This window comes from Saccostrea echinata, unplaced genomic scaffold (assembly GCF_033153115.1).
Source record: "Saccostrea echinata isolate AGI-Se365-2 ecotype Australia unplaced genomic scaffold, CSIRO_AGI_Sech_v1 ptg000037l, whole genome shotgun sequence".
NCBI classification, from domain to species: domain Eukaryota; kingdom Metazoa; phylum Mollusca; class Bivalvia; order Ostreida; family Ostreidae; genus Saccostrea; species Saccostrea echinata.
Window position 1 is genome coordinate 2828931 of NW_026889786.1, and position 22547 is coordinate 2851477.

Here is a 22547-nt window from a genome sequence, read left to right on the forward strand (position 1 = left end):
TGCAAGTTGGCCACTTGGGAACAGGGAGATAAATTGCTTGCTGAAGATTTGAATAAATTAAATGGATGATAAAATTCTACTGAAAAAACTTGTCTCATGTTACCTGTCAACCGGTAGATATTGACGAAGGCCGGAAAGCAATATGATATATCTAACAGTAACATAAGAATCCTCAAAATTCAAGTTCAACATTCACAGATACCCGTATTTGTCATTTCTGCATTGAGAAATAAATATGATCACGAAAAACCAGAATATTATCGATTAAAAGGCCAATATTACATATTTTTACATTTCTTTATTCTACTTTATTAATTGAATTGACACGGAGGTTGGAATCAAAATTAAAATAACTTTAAACATAACATCCTACTGAAAGTTATGATTGAATTATTAAGTAATGCTTTTCCCCTTTATTGCGCAACTAGTTTCAACGTTTGAAACAAAGCATTGTAAAGAAGCATTGTGTTGTATCAAATTTTCGAATCCATGTTCGAATGAAATTTGAAGATAACGAACAGTAATCAAGCTGAAAAGTCCATTGAATCTATACAATTTTGGAGTAGAGCAAACACGGACCTCTAAAAACATCAGAGATGGGATCAGGTGCCATGAGGAGTAAGCATCCCTTGTCGACAGGTCACATCCGCAGGTGCTCCTTGTCATGATCAGGTAAGAAGAAAAAAAATCCGTAAACAATTTAGTGTGAAAATAATGACCTACAGATTGTATTTGCTGACAAGGACATTGAATCGACCATAGAATTTGCGAAATGTTGGCTTTGAACCAGACTGTTGATATTCTTGTTTCATCAACTTATTTGGCAATAGCTCGCCCAGTTTTAGAAAATTGTTCGTATGTAGAGCATACTCTTGCGTGAATCTATTGGGAGACATAAACACCATATGCAGGTGACAAGTGTATATTGCTACAAAAATAAGGGAAGTTTACAATATTGAAGTTTAAACCATCATATGTATCATAAAAAAATTGTTGTTAGGTTACCATTAACATTTTTGTCTAGCAAAATATCCAGATATGAAACAGATGTGTCAGACAGACTTGTATGCATTTCTAGCCTTATTTTCATGAAAGATTAATACTTATAGTGCTTTCTACAACTCATGCTCTTGAATAATAAGCTATACCTGACTGATTTAACCTTTATTTCATTTTATTTTTTAATCTAGCTTCACCTTCACTCACGTTAGATATTGGACAATCGTGTTCCAGGAACAAAGGAAATTAGTATTCCTGTGAAATTTTACTTAAATGTAATGTTCTGTGCATATTTCTAGTGGTATATATTGTTACTATCATTAAACTAGATCAGATGTCATTAGTTATATCCCATATTTCTCACTATTTAAGATTACTTTTTACGACTGTAAATTCATGTATATCGTTTTCCAACAACCTCTAACACATGAATCATCAAATTCAAACAGGTGTTTACATTATCCATATAGCCAATAATTAAATACTTGTAAAAATCTCAGATATTGCAGATAAATGTACATTTTTTGAATCTTACCTAAGAGGAGCCATTCTTTCAACCTATCACTAACAAAATATAAAAATGAAAACAAAAATTTTAATGATATTCAAAAAAATTTTAAACTGATTTTATCTTTTCCTTGAATTTCGATACAGTCGGAGTTAGCCAACGACATCACCTCCTTCACTGTAAAATAAACAAAAACGTGTACATGTAAGTAAATTCTGGTACGATGCGAATTTAAAGCGAATTTTGATGGGATAAATGATACCAAAATCTTAAAGTATTGATAATTTCGGCTAAAAGATATAAATTTAAAAAAATTAGTTATATGAATTGTAAATCTGAATGATCTAAATATTATTTTTCAAACAAAGCACAATGTCCTCCCAGATTTTCAACCACACCTAGCTGGCCACTGCCTGGTGCCCTTGAACATCTGCAACAAACCTTTATCAAGGTTATATCATGGACACTCGAAGTTAGGAAAACCATTGCAAAGTCACAGCTCATATAATCTAGTTCTTAACTATATACATACATACATGTACATACATGTACATACATACATACATACGTACATCATGGCCGTAGGAACCGGGGGGGGGGCACGGGGGGGGGCGTGCCCCCCAATAATTTTGCCGATGTATATGTAACTATAGAAAATGTAGCTACTACTAGCTTGTGCCCCCTCAATAAAAACGTCTGATGACCTTTTTTTTTTTGCTTGTCAAGGAATTTTTGGTAGTTGATAGTGCCCCCCAACTGAAAATGTATGGCAGTGCCCCCCCCCAACTGAAATTGCTTCCTACGGGCCTGTACATACATACATACATACATATATATATATATATATATATATATATATATATATATATATATATATATATATATATATATATATATATATATATATATATGAGGACAAAATACTAAGGTCAAAATTTTCACAAGGGAGCAATATAATGCAATTAATCTGGCACAGTCCTGAAACTGATTATATATGGATACATGATAAAGAGTTAAGTCCTGTAAATGATCATACATGGATACAGGATCAAGAGTCAAGTCCTTAAGGTGGGACGACACTCTGTTAAGAGAGATAAGTTCTTCCCAAGAATATAGTTTCAAGCTATCTGATAATTTTGTCTTATCAGAGTTAAGTAATGAGGACCCTGTGGCGGTACGTACCGTCACAGACCCTGATATAGTCATTTCATTCAAATTCTATTCATGTTACAACCACTGACGTCTATTTTCTTTTGCCACTGTTTTTGATAGTAACCAGTAATACATTACCTAAAACTTTTGCACCCAGTTCTTTTAAATTGTTAAAAGTGGAACATTTCTATCTCTTAATAAACAATTTAAAAAAAGCTACAGTAATTTATTATGTAAAAGAATTTTATAAGCACAATATTTTAAAGAAAGATAACTCTTGTCAATGGATGCATTTGTTTTACAAACACAGAAAAAACTGTGATATTCTGCCTTAAAAAAACAACGCCTCATTTTGTTTTCGAATATAAATTCAATATGTAGGACACTTAATATTGTTTTCATATATACCTCGTATTTTTAATTTTATGTTGCGATAAAAGATTATTGTTCTTTCTATTCACCGTGTCAAATTTTCTTCATATCATGATTAAACATAATATTCATTTCTGAAAAAGTATTAAACAACGCTTCATACTGTTTTCCATTTGAATCTTATGCTTTTGTTGTTGATGAATATCAATGTTAGGAATTTAAAAAGAATAGTGAAATTTAGAGCAAAGGGTGATTACAACTTAACAGATCAAACATGGATACATGACCAAGTGTCAAGTCTTGTAACAGATCATGAATGGATATAGGACCAAGAGTCAAGTCCTGCAACTTATCATGCATGGATATAGGAGATCATGAGTGGTTTCATGTAACTGCATGATTAATAATCACGAGTGAAGTTCTCTAACTCAACTTGCATGGATACAGGATTATGGGTGAATTTCTGAAACTCATCATGCACAGATACAAATCTTGATTGTTTCGTAACTCATCATGCATGGATACAGGATCAAAGGTCAAGTCCTAAAACTGATCGTGCATGGTTACAGGATCATAGTGAAGTCCTGAAACTCATAATGCATTTAGACAAGATTACGATTTTCATCTCTAACTCATCATGCATACATGTAGATACCGGATCATTAGTGAAGTTCTGTTACTTATCATGCATGGATACAAGATCATGAGTGAGACCCTGTAGCTGATCATGTAGGATACAGGAATTTGAGTAAATATGACTGACATTATCGCTAAAAGTCATCCACAAAAGGTTTGTCTGTTTGAAAATCTTTACAATGTTCTGAAAATTGGAGGTCGGGAAGTCGGAGAGATGGACAACATGCAGGAGAATAACTGAATCAAGTATCATCCCCATGACTTGTTGGTACAAATATTTATAAAGCATATCAGTTTGACATACAGCAACCTAAATGGTCAGCAAAACATTTTGCAAATAAAAGAAGTTGACAATGACTGCAAAAACTTGCACATTTTGGTCTTGTCCATGTAAAGGTTTTGACCAGACACTTCTGAGAGTTTTTCTAATATATTGATTTAACACACTGACAAATTTTATAAATATTTCAGAGGAAATAATACTCACTCGACATCTGTCTCGCATACAAATCTAAAAACGTGTCCACAGGGCTCATCAGCCCATTTACCATGGCCAACATCCCATAAAGCAACACAATTTGCATCTGTATGTTGATTTGGCTCACCCGTATAAAAGTCATTCACAGTGATGGGTTGCTGGTTAGAAGAATAAATCCAGCGATCTTCTTCTATCAAGTCAGAGATTCCAATCCAGTAAAAACTGGCATCATCTAAAAATAAAATTGCACAAATATATTCCTTACAAATTCGATTCTCATGACCAGTTCATATTTCGAAATTCTTTTTACTGTGAAACGTATGATATTATCATAACATTGATTGTAAATCAAAACTGGAATGTTTGAAGACTACCTGTTGAGGTTAGAAAATATTTCGAGTTTAAGAAAAGGCTAAGATGAAGTAAGGCCTCATTATCACTTTTGTCTAAAGAAAAATAATTTTTTTTACTCACGAAGACTTTGAAAATGGCTAATGAGATAAGCAGACTCTGCATGAGTTCTAGGTTCTGCCAGTTTAGAGTGAAAACCCAAACAAATTGCCTACAATAAAAATATTTATCGTCAGAAAACAAATGCAATTTAAATTGAAAAAAATTGAAAAGACAAATGAAACGTTAATCCTCTCCTATCCTTACTTTCAAAATTTAGTTTAAACAAGTTTCATTCATAAGCATGATAAACAAGCGTCTAAAAGACTCTAAATAAAAGTTTATGAGCACAAAGACACAATATGCCGTAATTATAAATACTTTGTAAGTATTATTAATGTCTGTATATATATATATATATATATATATATATATATATATATATATATATATATATATATATATATATATATATATATATATCATACCTCAGCCTCTCCCCATGGTCTAGCAGTATGGCTGAACCAGGAGCATTTATTTTGAAACTGATTCCAACCCGGCTGACAACCCATACCTTAAAAAGATAAATAATTATAATGCTTGATTAAGTAAAAAAAAAGTAACTCAGTCCACTTCTAGGAGCATATTCTTTAGGCCAGCTTTGATTCATCAGATTTCATGAATTAATAGAATGTTCTTTTTCATACAAATGATACTAGTATTTTAACAAAAAAAATAGCGTACATGTGTATTTATTTTAAAAAAAAATTAATAAATAAATAATAGAATTAATGTAACAAGAGGTTCAAGGGACTTAACGGTCACCTGAATATAATACAACACTTTATAGGATCCATAGAGGTATAAACTCTATAAACTCTAATGTTTTTCAATTTCGTTGAATCTGTTAAATCGTATGAACAAATGCATTTGAGTTACAAGGGTGTAGGCAATGAAATGTTAATGAGCCATGTGTTCATTAATAATAATGTTAAGCAACATAGGGTGGTAGGAATAACATGCACAATACATGTGTTAATTATAATATTAAATATCTTAATTAAATCAACAGTTCAGTTTTTAAATCAGTGGAAATGAAATTTGCATTTGATTTGTGATATATGTTTATAAACTTAATTTAACTCACAACTTACAACTTACTCTTCCAAAACCACAAATTACAGCAGCAACAACTAAAACACAAATGAATTGCATGGCAATCAATTCTGAGAACTTATATTCGGTAAGAACATTTACCATACAGCTGATAAGGTAAAGTGTCCTAACTGTGGCCAGAATGTATAATAGAAATGTATGATAAATAATGATAAGAAATAAATAAATGCTATGCTTCAAATTTGAAAGATTAATCAATTGTCTCTTTGTTTGTTTTATATTTGTTTTGTTTTGTTCACGTCCCTTTGAGAATTTTTCACTCATATTGAGACGCCAATTACCGGTGGAAGGCAGCAAATTTAGACCTATAGTTGGTACTTACGGCCTTTGCGCAGTGAGGGATCTTTTTCGTTCCAGCACCTACTGCGACACGGGGCCACGTTTTATACGGTCTCATCCGAAGGACCCGCAGTGGGATTCGAACCCGCTACGTAAGGACTAGCTCCTTAGTCCGCGACTCTAGAGCAAATGCTCTAACCACTGCGCCACACTGGCGACAATTACGTAACTGACAATTACATATATAGCCTCGCGGAGACAGGTCCTTGGGATGAGATCGTATATAAACCGAGGTCCCGTGTCCCAGTAGCTAGGTGCTGCCACGAAAAAGATCCCTCAATGTTCAATGGCCATATTGCCGAGTACAGCTATGTTTGAATTTGCAGCCTTCCATCGGCAATTAGTGGCGTCCCAGTATTATTGAAAATCCTTTAATGGACGTAAAGCAAGCAAGCAAGCAAACAAACAAAACAAACTAATTTTTCCCCCATGCGAAAAAAGTCATTTTTATCAAAATTTAGTTTTTGGGTATTTTAATAGTACTTCTAAAATACAAAGTTCCAAAGTTTGAATCAGAAAGTCTGAAAAATAACTGAAATATGAACAAATTTATCAAATCCAAAAATCACAACTTCGACGTTGACTTCATAGTGACGTCGTAGAAAAGGTGACGTCGTGAACCTCCAAGCGTCATTCTCCGTTCCTTAATTGGGGGCATGTAACATCCCTGAACTCTGCTCTGACATAGGGTCTGATATGCTTAAATAAATATGATTGTCTTTCTCTGCTCAAACCTCCTGGTAAAACTTCATGCGGAAAATCCTCAGGTGCATCTTTATCTGTTAAGCCAATAGGGACCTCTTGACTGTCCACATCTGTTTTACAAAAGACAACTCCTGGTTTTAAAGCTGATATTCGAAAATGGTGGAACTTTCTTATTCTTCTTATTGGTTTGAAGTGATTTTTCACAAACTCCTTCCAGTTGTAATAAATTATGTTCCTGTCCTGTACGATCACAGCTTTATTACCATGAGAAGATTTGTTGACAACTTCTGCGACATGCTCAATTGTGTTACAATCTGCTCTAAAACGGTTTGACAATATGTCATGATTCAAATAATGCATCTAGTTTGTAATCAAAATTGGTTTAATTTTTTAACTAAGTAATTCAGATTACCTTCGATATTTCTTTCTGATCTGTGCAAAGCCCGCATCAACCTGGCATTTGGTGTGTCCAGGAACTTGCATGTTGAGTTCAACAGCCCAGTGTAGTCCAACCATGACTCGCCAAATTAAATATCCTATGGTGTATCTGTTTTTATTCTGTCCTAAAATAAATCAAAGTAAAATGACAAGTTGATACATATGTAATTTCACACAAATTTCTGATAAGTTAACAAGAGTATAGGCATGAAATATAGATGTAAGAGATTATACCTCCGCAATTGTCACAGTGCAGTACCACAGATTTCTCCCCTAAACCGAATTCGTGAAAATGATGGTGGAGGATACTCAAAAGAGTGTTTGGTCCGTGTGTATTCTTGCCGTCTTTTCCTATCGTCTTGTCTTCATCAAGGAGGTAATTGTACTGAGTACTGGATCCTTCCATACAAATTCCAAATACATGTATCTGTATTTTTCTTGGTGTTTCAAAGAAAAGAGGACCAACTTGCCTAGAATGGTGTGGTACTGTTACATTTTGTGCAAAATCAAAAGTGTAATGGGCATTCACATACTCTGTGAAACAAGATAAATATAGAGAATTTTCTAGGAAATTGTCCTGGTGTTCTACCCTAGCTTCTTGGATGCATTTTATATAATGTTGATGTTCTCTTTCTGCTTTCTCGAGATGCTCTGTGAATAACCTTGTTACCTGCAGCTTCTCATGTTCAGTAAGTGCATACATGATATTATATCTATGACGCTCGCATGTACTACAAACATCTGACCTTGGCGTTGCAATCAGAATGCTGGGCAGGCACGTGGACCATATGGCATAAAAAGAGGAAAACTTTACACAACGTTTGTCTGAAGTACTGCATTCTTCAGAATACATTGTGTGAAGAACCGTCATTAACTTTTTCTCTAACTATTTGTTCCAAAACAGACATTGAGACATCTTTGTCTTGAGACAACATGCTTGTTTGACAGGCATATACTATATTCTGGTTAGTGCTAGGGTGCTCTTCACCTTGTAGTTTGGTAAGTGCTAGGGTGCTCTTCACCTTGTAGTTTGGCCTACTTTTCCAATTTTGTTTTACCAAACTTTAAGTTTTGGTCAAAACTTTTGAACGGTTGATGATAGGGCGTTTACGTTTCAATTGTGTATTCCATTTGACCAAACCTATATAAGGGTACCAATTTGTTTGACCTTTTAATTTTGACCTTAGAGTTTGGTCTACATTTGAAAAATTATAACCTTGGTCATATCTTTTGAACAATTGGCACATGTACTAGACATTTCATACGTCACAATTGTTTTCTTTTTGACCTTTCTTTGGGTACCACCATTTTTGACTTCCTGGCCTTGACTTATTAGTTTGACCAACATTTGTTAAAGTTTAAACCTTGCCTATAACTTTTGAACGGTTGGCTTTAGGGCTTTCGTATTCCAGTTGTCTATTCCTTAGGACAAGGACTTTTCTTTGGTACATGTACCAATATTTTTGTCCTCATGACCTAGACCGACGATGACCTACTTTCGAAAAATTTTAACCTTCGACATATTTTCTGAATGGTTGGTGCTAGGGCTTTCATATTCCATATGTGTATTCCTTGTGACAAGACGCTTGACCTTGGAGTTTGACTTACATTTGAAGAACTTTAACCTTGGCTTTGAACTGCCATACGGGGGCATCAGTGTTTCACAAACACATCATGTTTTTCTTTCAGTCTTTCTATGCTAATCATTCAGAGTGTTTAATTGATTTTATATCTTCATTTTCTGGAGACTACATCTGTGCGTAAGAAAGTATTGAACTTTTCAGTAAAAAATGTCTAAATACAGTCATTTTGTTTATTTTTCATTAATCAATTATAACAAGAAAAATTCCTTCCTTTATATAAAGTGACTTTATTACAATAAACATCATCTTTCCGTGGATTCTGACAAACAAGAAAGATTTAGCCAAGGATATCACCTCCTCCTTCACTGTAAAAAATAAGTATTTGTAAATGTTTGATTAATATTGTCAAAAACTAACTTTTAATCTATAGGAATAAATCATGATGAAACGATAACAAACTGAAATGAACAAATATTTTTAGCAAAAAAGAGTCAACTCTAAGAAACAATTAGATTTGAATAGTAAGGAATATGTTGGCATATGTATTATATATGATTTTCCTTCCTATTCAATCAAAGCTTAGCTGAGGTCATTATATTGTGATTTTGAAATTTTTTATGTTACCTCGTTATTATGACACTGTTTGAAAGTTAGGTCGATTTTGACCGACAAGTAAGCCCGTTGTTTTTACATGTATACTATTTTGAGTTTTGACTACGGTTCGATACGGAGGTTCACGGCGGGTATACCGGTCGACAGAATATGCTTACTCTTTTACCAGGCCCAAAGAACGCGGGAGGGGGGGGGTAGGGGGGTAGAGGGCCTCCACTTTTACTGAGTATAGTATTTTGCTATAGTAAATTTACCTTTAGATGCTAGTGCCCCCCCCCCCTACTTTTTGTCGCTCTAAGGTCGAGCACTGGCAAATTCCAGGATTTGGAAGGTTAATTAGGTTTTTTTTTTTTGCTTGTCAAAGGATCAGTGCACTTAAGCTATGAGAGTTGGATCCCGGTGCTTTGCCAATAATAAATTTCCGAAATTTATAAACTTTTTGAATCAGAATTATTAAACAATATCTTAAGAGCAGGGTTTGATATATTATATCACAAAAAAATATTAAATAATGCCGAGCGATACTGGTTTTTGCGACAGGGGTATAGCAGTTTTGTCACATTTCTATTGTTATTCATATGCATACCAGTTTTCAACGACATTGTTTACATCGAGCCGCAACTTGTCCATTCTTCTCATTTGCACAGAATGTGTATTTTGATTTAAACTTATACATATCCAAAGGGCAATGTTGGACAATTTGCGGCTCATATGTAATTTTTTAAAAAATTCTCCAAACTACGCTCGGGTTAGCTACTAAATTAACAGGTCACCGAGTGTCAACCTATTTTGACCTGTTTGATATTATAATCACTTTACTCACGTGACATTCCACTGTTCGATATGCTTTCATTGTGTCTGTCAATGGACTTCAGGGCTGTACACACGGATATGTATTTAAGTACAAAATCTGACTATGTATAGACTTTTAATACAGTGAATCCTAAGATTTTTCTAATCTTATAAAACTGTATTAAGAATAGGGCAATGCTCTATTTCTTAATAGAGATTGTTCTTTCTGACGTATCCGTACAAGTATCCGTATCCGCATACGTATCGAGGTGAGAGAGGCATCTCGATCCCGATGTCTAAACTATTTACTATAATTTCCATCGTTATTTGTTTGGTTTTAAAGAAACCCCATTCATATAATAATAGCATATGGTATTTTTTCTAATAAAAAATGTATTAACCTGCTTTAAACGTCTTTCATTTCGCTGGAAAATTTTTAAAAAATAGATAATGAAATTAAATAAATTTGTATTTGTTTTCATTATATTGTTTAAAACTTTGATTGCAATTTTGTTTAAAAACATTTATCGGGATCCCCCTCTCTCCCTCTTAACATCAGGACATTTTATTGATTGATTCTGTAATTAATATTAGATGACATAAAAGTTAACCCCACCCCCCACCCCCCACCCCCCACTCACACACACACACACACTAAAATGCAAAAGACGTTGATATCCACACAATCAACAAAACCTTGTAGCCGTTTTCTAAAGAGAAATTGCTTCCAGACCCTTACCAGTATATGCTTAAAAATGCCAGTTTACCCCCCCCCCCCCCCGGGAACACACACAAATTTTCATAGCGTCTGTTGACTTTCTTCATTCTTTTTTCAATGAACTATTTGACAAATACCTGTATGTCTTCCCTTCCCCTCCCCAGTTGAAATTGCTACTTTCGTGCCTATTCTCATACGGCTTGATTTTGCTTTATATTTTGTCCTTTCAGCAGTATTAACTTGAAAAGACTTCATTGCGACAAAAAATAGGTAATGAAATGAAAATGCAATAGTTAAATTTGATTTTCCTTTTAGTTCTCTTGTTGTCGTACATGCGTATTATATATAATTCATGGTTTGATATAGAAACTGTTTCATAATATGGTATTCATTATTTTAACTCTCTTTTTGTAAGAAAAAAAAGAACATTAGGCTAAAAAATTCCAAAACAATAGGTTTATCTATTTATTCTATGCTACCTTGTCCATCTAGCTGGTTTTTATTTATTTATTCATTTTTTTAATTTTATTTATTTATTTATGCATTTTGGCCCAGATCGGGACAAGTGTGAGTAAATTCAACAAGCAGTTTATAGAATTGAAGAGAATCGAAGAGGCTGCTTCAACGTAGCAGAGAAATTAAAAAAACACAGAATAAAGGATAAAATTTATACAAAACATTTAATTGATAAAATATCAGCATTTTTTTTAAGAGTTTTGATCCCGCTTGTACACAAAGAATTACAGTAGTCTAAATTTCAATAAATGAATCATTAAGTAAACTTTAGACAACATGTATATAAAGTAATGTATAAGACATAAATAAAAAATTTTCTCCGTTTATCTCTCCTTTTATCGACAATTGTTAATTCATCCGCGATAAAAATGCGTGTAATTGCATTACTTTTGGAAATGGTAGTCCTTTCTCAAGCTCTCTGGAATTTCGGATACGCTATCACCTAACAATTTAGGGAATTTAGAGTCTTCAAACCATCCCAATTGCCAGCTTTCCAAAGCTTTTCTGGAGAACTATGTCCATCATATATAATCAAATGATATACAGAATGTTAATAATGATAAAAAAGAAAATGAGGATGGAAATTTTCAGTGCCCCCCCCCCCCCACAAACATTCACACAGAGTATGCAGTATGGTCAAATTAATCTTTCACAGTTAATGTATCCGTAATTATTTTTGTGGAAAAGAGGAACTCAAAACTTAATATCCATACCCCCCCCCCCCCCCACAAACATACATACCCAGTAATAGGTTTTTTTTTGGAGTTTTATTAATTTCTACACCTTTTTATTGTCAAAGTTTTGCTAAGGTGACTTGTCATTTTTTGGTTTCTTTTTGGTTTCTCCCTGCCTCGGCCCAGCTTCCCCCTTCTCCACTTTGTTAATCAATTTTAAGTGTCTGCTTGATGTATACAAACTTATACTCATCTAGAATGTTTGATCTCTGACACCTCGTACAGTTAAACTTTGTTAACTCAAATCCTTGGATATATCGAAGTTTTAATTGGTCCAATCAAGTTGCAAGAGATAAAGAGCGTTGACTGTATGCATTATGGGGAATATGTCTTTTACTGGTAAAGGTTACTTCGAGAATGAAACAATAATATATCCTGATATTGTGTGTGTGTGTGTGTATGAGAGAGAGAGAGAGAGAGAGAGAGAGAGAGAGAGAGAGAAGGGGGAAGTCCCTTTTTAACCTTTTTTAAATTTTTAAACAATTTAATAAAAATATACATACTTTTTTACTAATTTCAGTTTTTTTTTAAAATCCTTCCATAAAATGGTAGGTGTGAACAGCAACTTGATACGTTTTATTAGAAATATTACTATATATCTTATTTTCCAATGAATGAGGTTAAAATCAAACAAGAAACGATGGAAATGGTACCCACGGTTAAATCATCGGGATCGAGATGCCTCTCATACCTCGATACGTATACGGATACGGATACGTATACGGATACGTCAGAAAGAACAATCTCTAATACAAGTCTTAACTTACCTTTCATTTTTAAACCAATCAAAAGTACTCACACTGTGGTCATCCTATTTTTATCATAACAAAAAAAAGCACGTGGTAAATAATGGTCGACTTTAGCAGTAAAAATATCGAAAAACTCGTTGTTTTATGGGAAGAAGATCAAAAGGAGTGACTACATGTAATTGTAAAAGTTGCTCAAATGCTGCATTATCTATTCTAAAGAAGTTTTTATAACTATTGGGTTCTTCTCTTTGCACCTCATCTAGCGATGCATTGTGTGTACCAAGTACATATACGAGTGTTCCGCCGCTGTTTCCATTACAGTGGGTTTTTTTTTTCAGTTTTAATGCAATGCATAATACGATAACAGATACTGCTAACAGAACCTCGTTTTCCATTATTGAGAGAGAGAGAGAGAGAGAGAGAGAGAGAGAGAGATAAATATTGCAAGGGAAACACGTAGAAATCCCTAAAGTCTATTAACAATCTAATAAAACGTATAAACGTGTGTACAGGAAAGTATTATAATACAAATATAATACTTGTATTATACAGTAACTACAAATCTCAACGTTTGTACCGGCCTGAACAACTTCAAAATAATGAAGAATTTTGCGAAAATTTTATTAGGGTCTTAAAGTTTATCTTGTCTTCACTAAATTGTGTTTTTCGTTTAGTATTTTGAAGGAAATTCTGGTATTGCCAGTGCAAATCAAGTGCACGATTAGTATGTAGCTGTGTTAGCTTATGTCGCTTCTGTATTATGGTCCGCAGGCATCTACAGACACATCCCTAAACACTAGTATCATACCTGACAATATTTGGATTGCCGAAATGAAAGAAATATTGAAGACATAAGCGAGTGATTATCGATATACATGTAGTAACGTTGTAGGATTTTCGTTGACCATGTTTTTTTAATCTGAAATATACTTGTTCCGTCAATAAAATGTTAATTTAAATTACAGATAGTTTGTATTTCTTGGAGTTTTCATGTTAACCTAGCGATTTAAATTTTAAGTTAAAATTTTATATTTCATTTCCGAATGTTATTTATCTATACATGCATATAATAAAATATGTATCACCGTGAGTACTACATACATGTATAATTTGTTTCACTACACGTTTGTATTACTCTACGTACTACATGTACAATGAATTACGATTAAATTTAGTGTGACATCGAAGTAATGTAAATGTGAATCTTTCTTAAAACATACATTCATTCTTTGAATTGAAAAGCATTCAGCATATAAAACGAAAAATGATAAAGCTAAAGAAAAAAGAGGGGGCATTTTTTATCATAAACGAAAACTTAAGATTGATCTAATTCGGTGCTAGGCATCAAACATATGGATACGAATCATAAAATGATCAATATGAATGGCCATGAATCATTTATATTTGTGTGAATCATGAAACTACACAATCTTTCTCTCGTCCATTTAAATTCATACTGTAGAATCAATCTGGAAATAATGTGCAAATGTTTACATTCCACTTCCATGCGATTTAAATATCTCCGCCCATTTGCGGGTACCTTAAATTCGAAAGTGGTCCAGTTCAAATTTCCGGAATTTAAGGCCTATACATGTTCTTTCCAATGACGTTGTGTGGAATTATAGCAATATGTTTAACAAAATATTCGAAGTATAAATATCAAAAGCATATGTATGCACAATAATCATAGATTAATTTAGCAATATAGTCTAATTTAAGGCTTAAAATGGGTGGCCGAAAAGGCTCGAAATGACACTCTAAAGTGCACTCATTCTTTTTTGGGAAGTTGTTGCTCCCCCCCCCCCCCCCTCAATTTTTGGTCAGTTATTTTTTTATTGGAAAGTTGGCTCTCCCACTTTTGAAACCGTTGCCACGGACCTGTTTTATGCTCCTGAATCCACCTATGGTATTTCCAAAGGTCCGTGTGTTATTATTATAGGTATTACAAAAACACTACAAAACGTACAACACAGGTAGCGACCGTTCCTTCGCCAAGCGCCCGGCATGAGAAGTGAAAATCACGGATCTTTTGGATATGACCTTGAAAACGTAGGTCCCGTGTCGGGGTGGATCTAGAGACCCCTGAAATTTTCAGTTATTAAACATCTATTTAAAAGTAACGATAAAATAAACATGGACACCCCTCCCCCCCCCCCAAAATAAATTTAAAAAAACACAGGCCCTTCTTGAAACGGTAAAGAGAGTGATGTATTTGAAGAAAGTTGACCTACGAAAATGTAATCTCTTAACATACCCACAAAGAAATAGGTATTTCAGTTTGATCAATTTTTTTCCTTGTCCAAAAAATTTCCGAGTCTGTCATGTGGACCACCTGGAAAAAAAAGCCTGGACCCGTCCATGCATGTCATTGTGTGCGTTGACATGTGTGGCAGTCAGACGGGTTCGAACGCCGGTGGCCAGATAGCTCAGTTGGTAGAGCACCTGACTGGAGATTCAGGGGGCTGGGTTCGAATCTCGGTCTGATCCGTCGCAATTTTCTCCTCTCTTGAAATATTTGGTGCTGTGCCATGCCCTGGAAGTGACAGGTGAAAGACTTGCCAGGGTAGAGCCTGGGTTGGTGTCTTCGGGGGCCGAAGACCTTTAAGGGGGAGGAATGTAGCGGTCATACGGTTTCAATCCCCGGTGGCCAGATAGCTCATTTGGTAGAGCACCTGACTGGAGAACAGGGACCCGGGTTCGAATCTCGGTCTGATCTGTCGCATTTTTCTCCTCTCCAGTTGTTACACGTGAAAAGGAATCCTCACTGCTCAATCGCCCTAAGTGCCGAATAAAGGCCTAAATTTGAAGCCTTTCACCGCTATTTGGTGACATCTCATATGAGTGAAAAATTCTTGCAAAGGACGTAAAACAACAAAAATATCAATCAATAAGGAATACATTTGTAAATACTTACTCAAAATCTGTCTCGCATACAAATCTGAAAACGTGTCCACAGGCTTCATCAGCCCATTTACCATGGTCATGGGCCCATAATGCAACACAATTTGCATTTGTATGCTGATCTGGCTGACCCGGAGAAAAGTCATTCACAGTGATGGGTTTCTGGTTAGAAGAATAAATCCAGTGATCTTCCTCTATCAAGTCAGAGATCCCGATCCAATAAAAATTGGCATCATCTGAAATTACGTCGTATGTGTACCTAACTTATCAGATTCTCATTTAATATTTCGGAATTATCTAAATTTTGTATTGTGAAATGCACTATATCATACATCAAAAAATTAATTGTAATTATCTGAGATTAGAAATATAACTCATTCACCAAATGGCATTCGACCAAACTATCAGATCAACTTTAATAAATAATGATTCAAGGCGTTATGAACACTTTCCTCTTTAAAAAAAAAATTCAAGATCTGATGTAAACTCACGAAGACTTTGAAAATGACTAATGAGATAGGCAGACTCAGCATGAGTCCTCGGTTCTGCCAATTTGGAGTGAAAACCTAAACATATGGCCTGCAAAATATTTAACATCAGAAGGAAGTGCAACATTAATATATATTTGCAATGACAACATATACAACCCATTTTGTAAGCTTTGTCGTAATTCATATTATTCTAAACTGCATGCATGATAAAGAAGCAAATTTAATCAGCATCTACAAAACATTTTAAAGTAATTAATCAATAATTATTATATATTTTTAATAAAGCTTTATCAATGTATGTATGTCATACCTCAGCCTCTCCCCATGGTCTTGCAGTATGGCTGAACCAGTAGCATTTATTCTGAAACTGATTCCAACCCGGCTGACAACCTATGCCTAAAAATAACGTATAAATTAAAAGCTTGATTCCAAATGAAAATAATGCAAGACATAATCTTATTTATTTATCATATTCCTTGGCCTAGCTTTGATTCTTCAGATTTCCTGAATCGCAAAAACGTTTATATTCAGGAAAATGACGTTTTACCAAAATTCAGCATTCATGTGTCATGAAGTAGATTTTAGGAATGACTCTAATTCTTGGCCAAATTATTCGAGTATAACCTGGTTTGGGTCAGTTTACGCTTTATAATCCGCGAAGCGGATTATAAAACAGCTTAAACTGACCCAAACCAGGTTATACTCGAATAATTTGGCCAAGAATTAGAGTCATTCCTTATAATTTAATTTTAAAATCATTAAATAACTATGGGTGTAAAATTTCGTTGCTTTTTATTAGTTCAAATTTGCCGCTCAATAATACAACCGTAGTAACGGAAGTAACGGAAGTGATGGGAAGCAAGGGGAGGTAAAAACTGATACATAGGCCTAGCAGCTTGTTTACATGTGGTAAGATCGAATTATTGTTTGAAGTTAAAGGTATATTTATTAAATCTGGAATTTTCCATGAATCCCGAGGACTGGAAATGAGAGGATTGTATGCATACAGATGATTCAGCTGGTTGTCAGGGGGGTGTGTCCCCATACCAAACCAGGTTATACAGAAATAATTTGTGTTCCTTTTTGGATATTAACCAATCAGAGGCTAGAATACAAACAAAATTAAATTATAAAAAGATAAAGATTAATGAATACATTTTGTAAGGTTAAGGATCATAGGGAAAAAAAGATAAGTCAAGATAAGTCAACGTCTCCAGACATAAGCAATTTTTACCATCAAAAAGACTAACGTTTAATGAAGAACAAGATGTGTTTGTGAAACATTTATGTCCCGTATGGCAGCTCATGGCCAAGGTGAGAGTTTTTCAAAGTATTTAAAATGTCAAGGTCAAGAATGTTGATACCTAAAGTCCTAGCTCCAACCGTTCAAAAGATATGGACAAGGTCAAGTGTTATAAAATCCATGACCAGAATTAAAGTTTTTCAAAAGTAGGTCAAACCCCAAGGTTATGAGGTTAAAAAAGAGGTACCCAAAGAAAGTCTTGTCACAAAGAATACACCCGTAAAATATGAAAACCCTAGCACTAACCCTTAAAAAAATATATTCCGGTTAGTTTTTTTTTAGTTTTCAAAAGTAGGTCAAACCTCAAGGTCAACGCTATGCGGTCAAAAATGTTGATATCCAAAAAGAGGTCTTGAGACATCGTATAAACGTTAAAATACGATAGTTCTACGCACCAACCGTTCAAAAGTTATGGCCAAGGATAAAGTTTATTTAAGTAGGTCAAACTCCAAGGTCAAGGTCATGAGATCAAAAATGTTGGCACCTTAAGAAAAGTTTTGTCATCGGGAAAATTCGAATGTGAAACAAAAGAACCATAGAACCAAATTTTATGGCCATTTATTGCCCAGACCACGGGATGAAGTTCTAGAGTGATACCACCATAGCATAGAGGTTATGAATAAATTATTAACGGTAATATACAAAGCCTTTCCTTATCATTCAGACATACTCTCAGACAGTAAGGATACTTTATATAATTCTCAGTAAAAATGTCCACTTCCATAGCATTTCAAAGTCACTATAATGGACCTGTCCGCGATGTATTACATAGTCTGTATTTCATAAAATATTACTCATTTGTGTTAAAGTATCAAAAGGTGTTACTCGGCGTTTTCAAAAATCCTTGGGAAAGATACTTTTGGTGTTCAAATTGTTTAAGGACACTCGTGTAAATTATTTCTAATATATATTATTTCTTAATTTACCAAATACAAGTCGTAGACTAATATTTCACTCTGTTATTTTCATTCTAAAATTTTGAAAACATTAGCTCAGATGTGATATGAATTTATATACTAGTAGTTGGTTGATTTTACTCACAATTAACTCCTCCAAAACCACAAAGTACAAGGGCAATCACTAAAATACAATTGAATTGCATGGTGATAAAATGTGGAAAACGAAAAGAGTTTAATATATAACTACATTACCATTTATATGATAAGATTGTGTAGGGAAAATCGTACCTGTGACGTGCATGCAATAATCGATTTGTGTTCAAAATGATAAGAAAGCAATAATTGTCATTCTCCTTCGTACAATGTTTCTTAAACATTATTAAACTAAAAATATGTCCATAGGACATATTTACACACGGCCCAATGGCAGGCACACTTGAATTGCAACATTAAAATGTTACTTTTTTTCCGGTGAAAAAAATAATGGGTAAAAAAGGACATAAAAATAATATAACAAATAGGCAATAAGTACCCATGGGAATTCCAACAGATTGTTGGAAGACGATCTCCAAAAACATGCACATAGATAATGTCAATCAGAAACTCCATCTTCATTTTAATATCAACTTCGTAGTACTTGTGTGTACAAATAATTTCGTTAAAATGGGACAAAAAACAAGTTATCAATATAAAGAGACATCCAAAAATCTGCTTATTGTCTACAAAAAAGGCCGGAAAAAAGTGAATTATTAGAAATTTTCAAAGTCCAGGGGCCATTACTTTTGTAACAAGAGGCCCAAGGGCCTTGAATCGCTCTTCTGATAAACTGTACAACCTATCACTTCTATTTGAAGCCTCTAAGTATCCTGTATATTTAGATAAAGCCTTGAAATTCCAAAAGTAGGTCATCATGACCTACATTTTAGATAAACACTCTGAGAACCCAGGATGATTCCAAAAGTAGGTCATCATGACCTATATTTTAGATGAACACTCTGAGAACCCAGGATGATTCTAACCCAATTATTACCTGAGACTTGGTCATGGTGACCTACTTATCACTTGTCATTCTCTGAGGACCCAAGATGCATCACCTAAGTTTGATGATTCTAAGCCAATTAATACCTAAAATATTTTTAACATTATAACCATTAAATTTCAAAACTACGTCACAATGACCTACTTTTCAGATGACATACTTTGAGGACCCAAGATGCATCAACTGACAAAGTTTGATGATTCTTAGCCAATAAGTACCTGATATATTTAAATAACGCCCTAAATTTTCAAAAGTATGTCATGGTGACCTATTTTTCAGTTGTCATACTCCGAAGACCCAAGATTCATCAACTAACAAAGTTTGATGATTCTAAGCCAATTAGTACCCGAAATATTTAATTATAGTCATATAAATTGAAAAGTAGATCTCGGTGACCTACTTTTCAGTCGACCTACTCCGAAGACCCAAGATGCATCAACAGACAAATTTTGATGATTCTAAGCCAAATAGTACCGGAAAATATTAAATACAGCCATAAATTTCAAAAGTAGGTCAGAGTGACCTACTTTTCAGTTATTGTACTCCGAGGACCCGAGATGCATCAACTGACAAATTTTGATGATTCTAAGCTAAATAGTACCCGAAACATTTAATTAAAGCTATAGATTTTGAAAAGTAGGTCACAGTGACCTACTTTTCAGTCGACCTACTTCCAAGACCCAAGATGCATCAACTGACAAAGTTTGATGATTCTAAGCCAATTAGTACCCGAAATATTTCATTATAGTCATATAAATTGAAAAGTAGGTCATGGTGACCTAGTTTTCAGTTGATATTTTTTAGGACCCAAGATGCATCCACTTACTAAGTTTTATGATCATAGGTCTTAAAATGTCAAATTATGCCTCTAAGACGCTTTGAAATTGAATGCCTGCAAAGTTCAAAAAGTAGGTCACGGTGACCTACTTTTTAATAAATATGTTTTATGGCCCCAAGATGCATCATCTTACAAGATTTAATGATTCTAAAACTCTAAGTATTCGAATTAATGACCTTAATTGTTTTGGAAAAACATTAGTCATAAAATTCAAAAAGTAGGTCAATGTGACCTACTTTTTAGTCGACGTACTCCGAGGACCAAAGATACATCAACTGACAAAGTTTGATGATCATAGGCCTTAAATTGTTCAAAATATGCCTCTAAATCATATTGAAAAAGAATGGCCGCAAAATTTGAAAAGTAGGTCACCGTGACCTACTTTTGAGTCAACATGATATGAGGTTCTTAGATGCATCAACTGACAAGATTTGATGATCCTAGTCCTTATAGTAAGCAAAATATCAACATTTTAATACAAGAGGCCCAGGGGCCACATCGCTCACCTGAGCACTATGACTAGGAAAAAGCAGAAATCACTTCAATCTTGAAAGGTTGAAAAGTTTAAATATAAAAGTGGTTGGGGGGGGGGGGGGTCATGAATTGAACAAATTTGAATCTACATTATCTGAGGATGCTTCCATTTAAATATGACCAATCATGGCTTTGCTGTTCTTGAGTAGAAGATTTTTAAAGATTTAACCTATGTATTCCTATGTAAAACTTTGATCACCCATTGTGGCCCCACCCGACCCCCAGGGGTCATGTTTGAACAAACTTGAATGTACACTATCTAAGAATGCTTCCATATAAATATGACCAATCATGGCTTTGCTATTCTTAACAAATTGTTTTTTTTAAAAGATTTTACTATGTGTTCCAATGTAAAACTTTGATTGCCCATTGTGGCCCCACCCGACCCCCGGGGGTCATGATTCGAACAAATTTGTATGTACACTATCTGAGGATGCTACCATATAAATATGACCAAACATGGCTTTGCTATTCTTAACAAATTCTTTTTTTTTTTAGAATTTTTACTATGTGTTCCTATATAAAACTTTGATCGCCCATTGTGGCCCCACCCGACCCCCGCGGGTCATGATTTGAACAAATTTGAATGTACACTATCTGAGGATGCTACCATATAAATATGACCAATCATGGCTTTGCTGTTCTTGAGAAGAAGATTTTTACTATGTGTTCCTATGTAAAACTTTGATCGCCCATTGTGGCCCCACCCGACCCCCGGGGGTCATGAGTTGAATAAATTTGAATGTACACTATCTGAGGATACTTCCATGTAAATATGACCAATCATGGCTTTGCTGTTCTTGAGAAGAAGATTTTTAAAGATTTTTCCTATATATTCCTATGTAAAACTTTGATCGCCCATTGTGGTCCCACCCGACCCCCGGGGGTCATGAGTTGAACAAACTTGAATCTACACTACCTGAGGATGCTACCATATAAATATGACCAATCATGGCTTTGCTGTTCTTGAGAAGAAGATTTTTACTATGTGTTCCTATGTAAAACTTTGATCGCCCATTGTGGCCCCACCCGACCCCCGGGGGTCATGAGTTGAACAAACTTGAATCTACACTACCTGAGGATGCTACCATATAAATATGACCAATTATGGTTTTGCTGTTCTTGAGAAGAAGATTTTTAAAGATTTTTCCTGTATATTTCCTATGTAAAACTTTGATCGCCCATTGTGGTCCCACCCGACCCCCGGGGGTCATGAGTTGAACAAACTTGAATCTACACTACCTGAGGATGCTACCATATAAATATGACCAATCATGGCTTTGCTGTTCTTGAGAAGAAGATTTTTACTATGTGTTCCTATGTAAAACTTTGATCGCCCATTGTGGCCCCACCCGACCCCCGGGGGTCATGAGTTGAACAAACTTGAATCTACACTATCTGAGGATGCTACCATATAAATATGACCAATCATGGCTTTGCTGTTCTTGAGAAGAAGATTTTTAAAGATTTTTCCTATATATTCATATGTAAAACTTTGATCGCCCATTGTGGCCCCACCCGACCCCCGGGGGTCATGATTTGAACAAACTTGAATCTACACTACCTGAGGATGCTTCCAAGTAAATATGACCAATCATGGCTTTGCTGTTCTTGAGAAGAAGATTTTTGAAGATTTTTCCTATAT

The 22547-nt window shown here is 34.6% G+C and overlaps 1 protein-coding gene across 1 annotated transcript; it reads right to left on the bottom strand.

Annotated features, from left to right (window-relative positions):
• Window positions 1-1623: 1623 nt before the first annotated feature.
• Window positions 1624-18699, bottom strand: LOC133200193 (perlucin-like). Its single transcript, XM_061335996.1, has 5 exons — window positions 18634-18699; window positions 16600-16685; window positions 4620-4707; window positions 4155-4377; window positions 1624-1684 (listed from the first exon to the last, which is right to left on the bottom strand). Exons 1-5 carry the CDS (start codon window positions 18692-18694, stop codon window positions 1660-1662), a joined length of 483 nt encoding a protein of 160 aa, XP_061191980.1. The 5' UTR covers window positions 18695-18699; the 3' UTR covers window positions 1624-1659.
• Between the last annotated feature and the right edge of the window lie 3848 nt (window positions 18700-22547).

What these genes read in the sequence shown, in the direction of transcription:
- LOC133200193 (XM_061335996.1), bottom strand. Translation starts at nt 18,694, where the DNA reads ATGCAATTCAATTGTATTTTAGTGATTGCCCTTGTACTTTGTGGTTTT. An exon ending in TGGTTTTGGAGGAGTTAATT is followed by an intron (nt 16,686 to 18,633) that starts GTGAGTAAAATC and finishes CGTTATTTTTAG; the next exon opens with GCATAGGTTGTCAGCCGGGT. An exon ending in TAGCCATTTTCAAAGTCTTC is followed by an intron (nt 4,378 to 4,619) that starts GTGAGTAAAAAA and finishes TTTTATTTTTAG; the next exon opens with ATGATGCCAGTTTTTACTGG.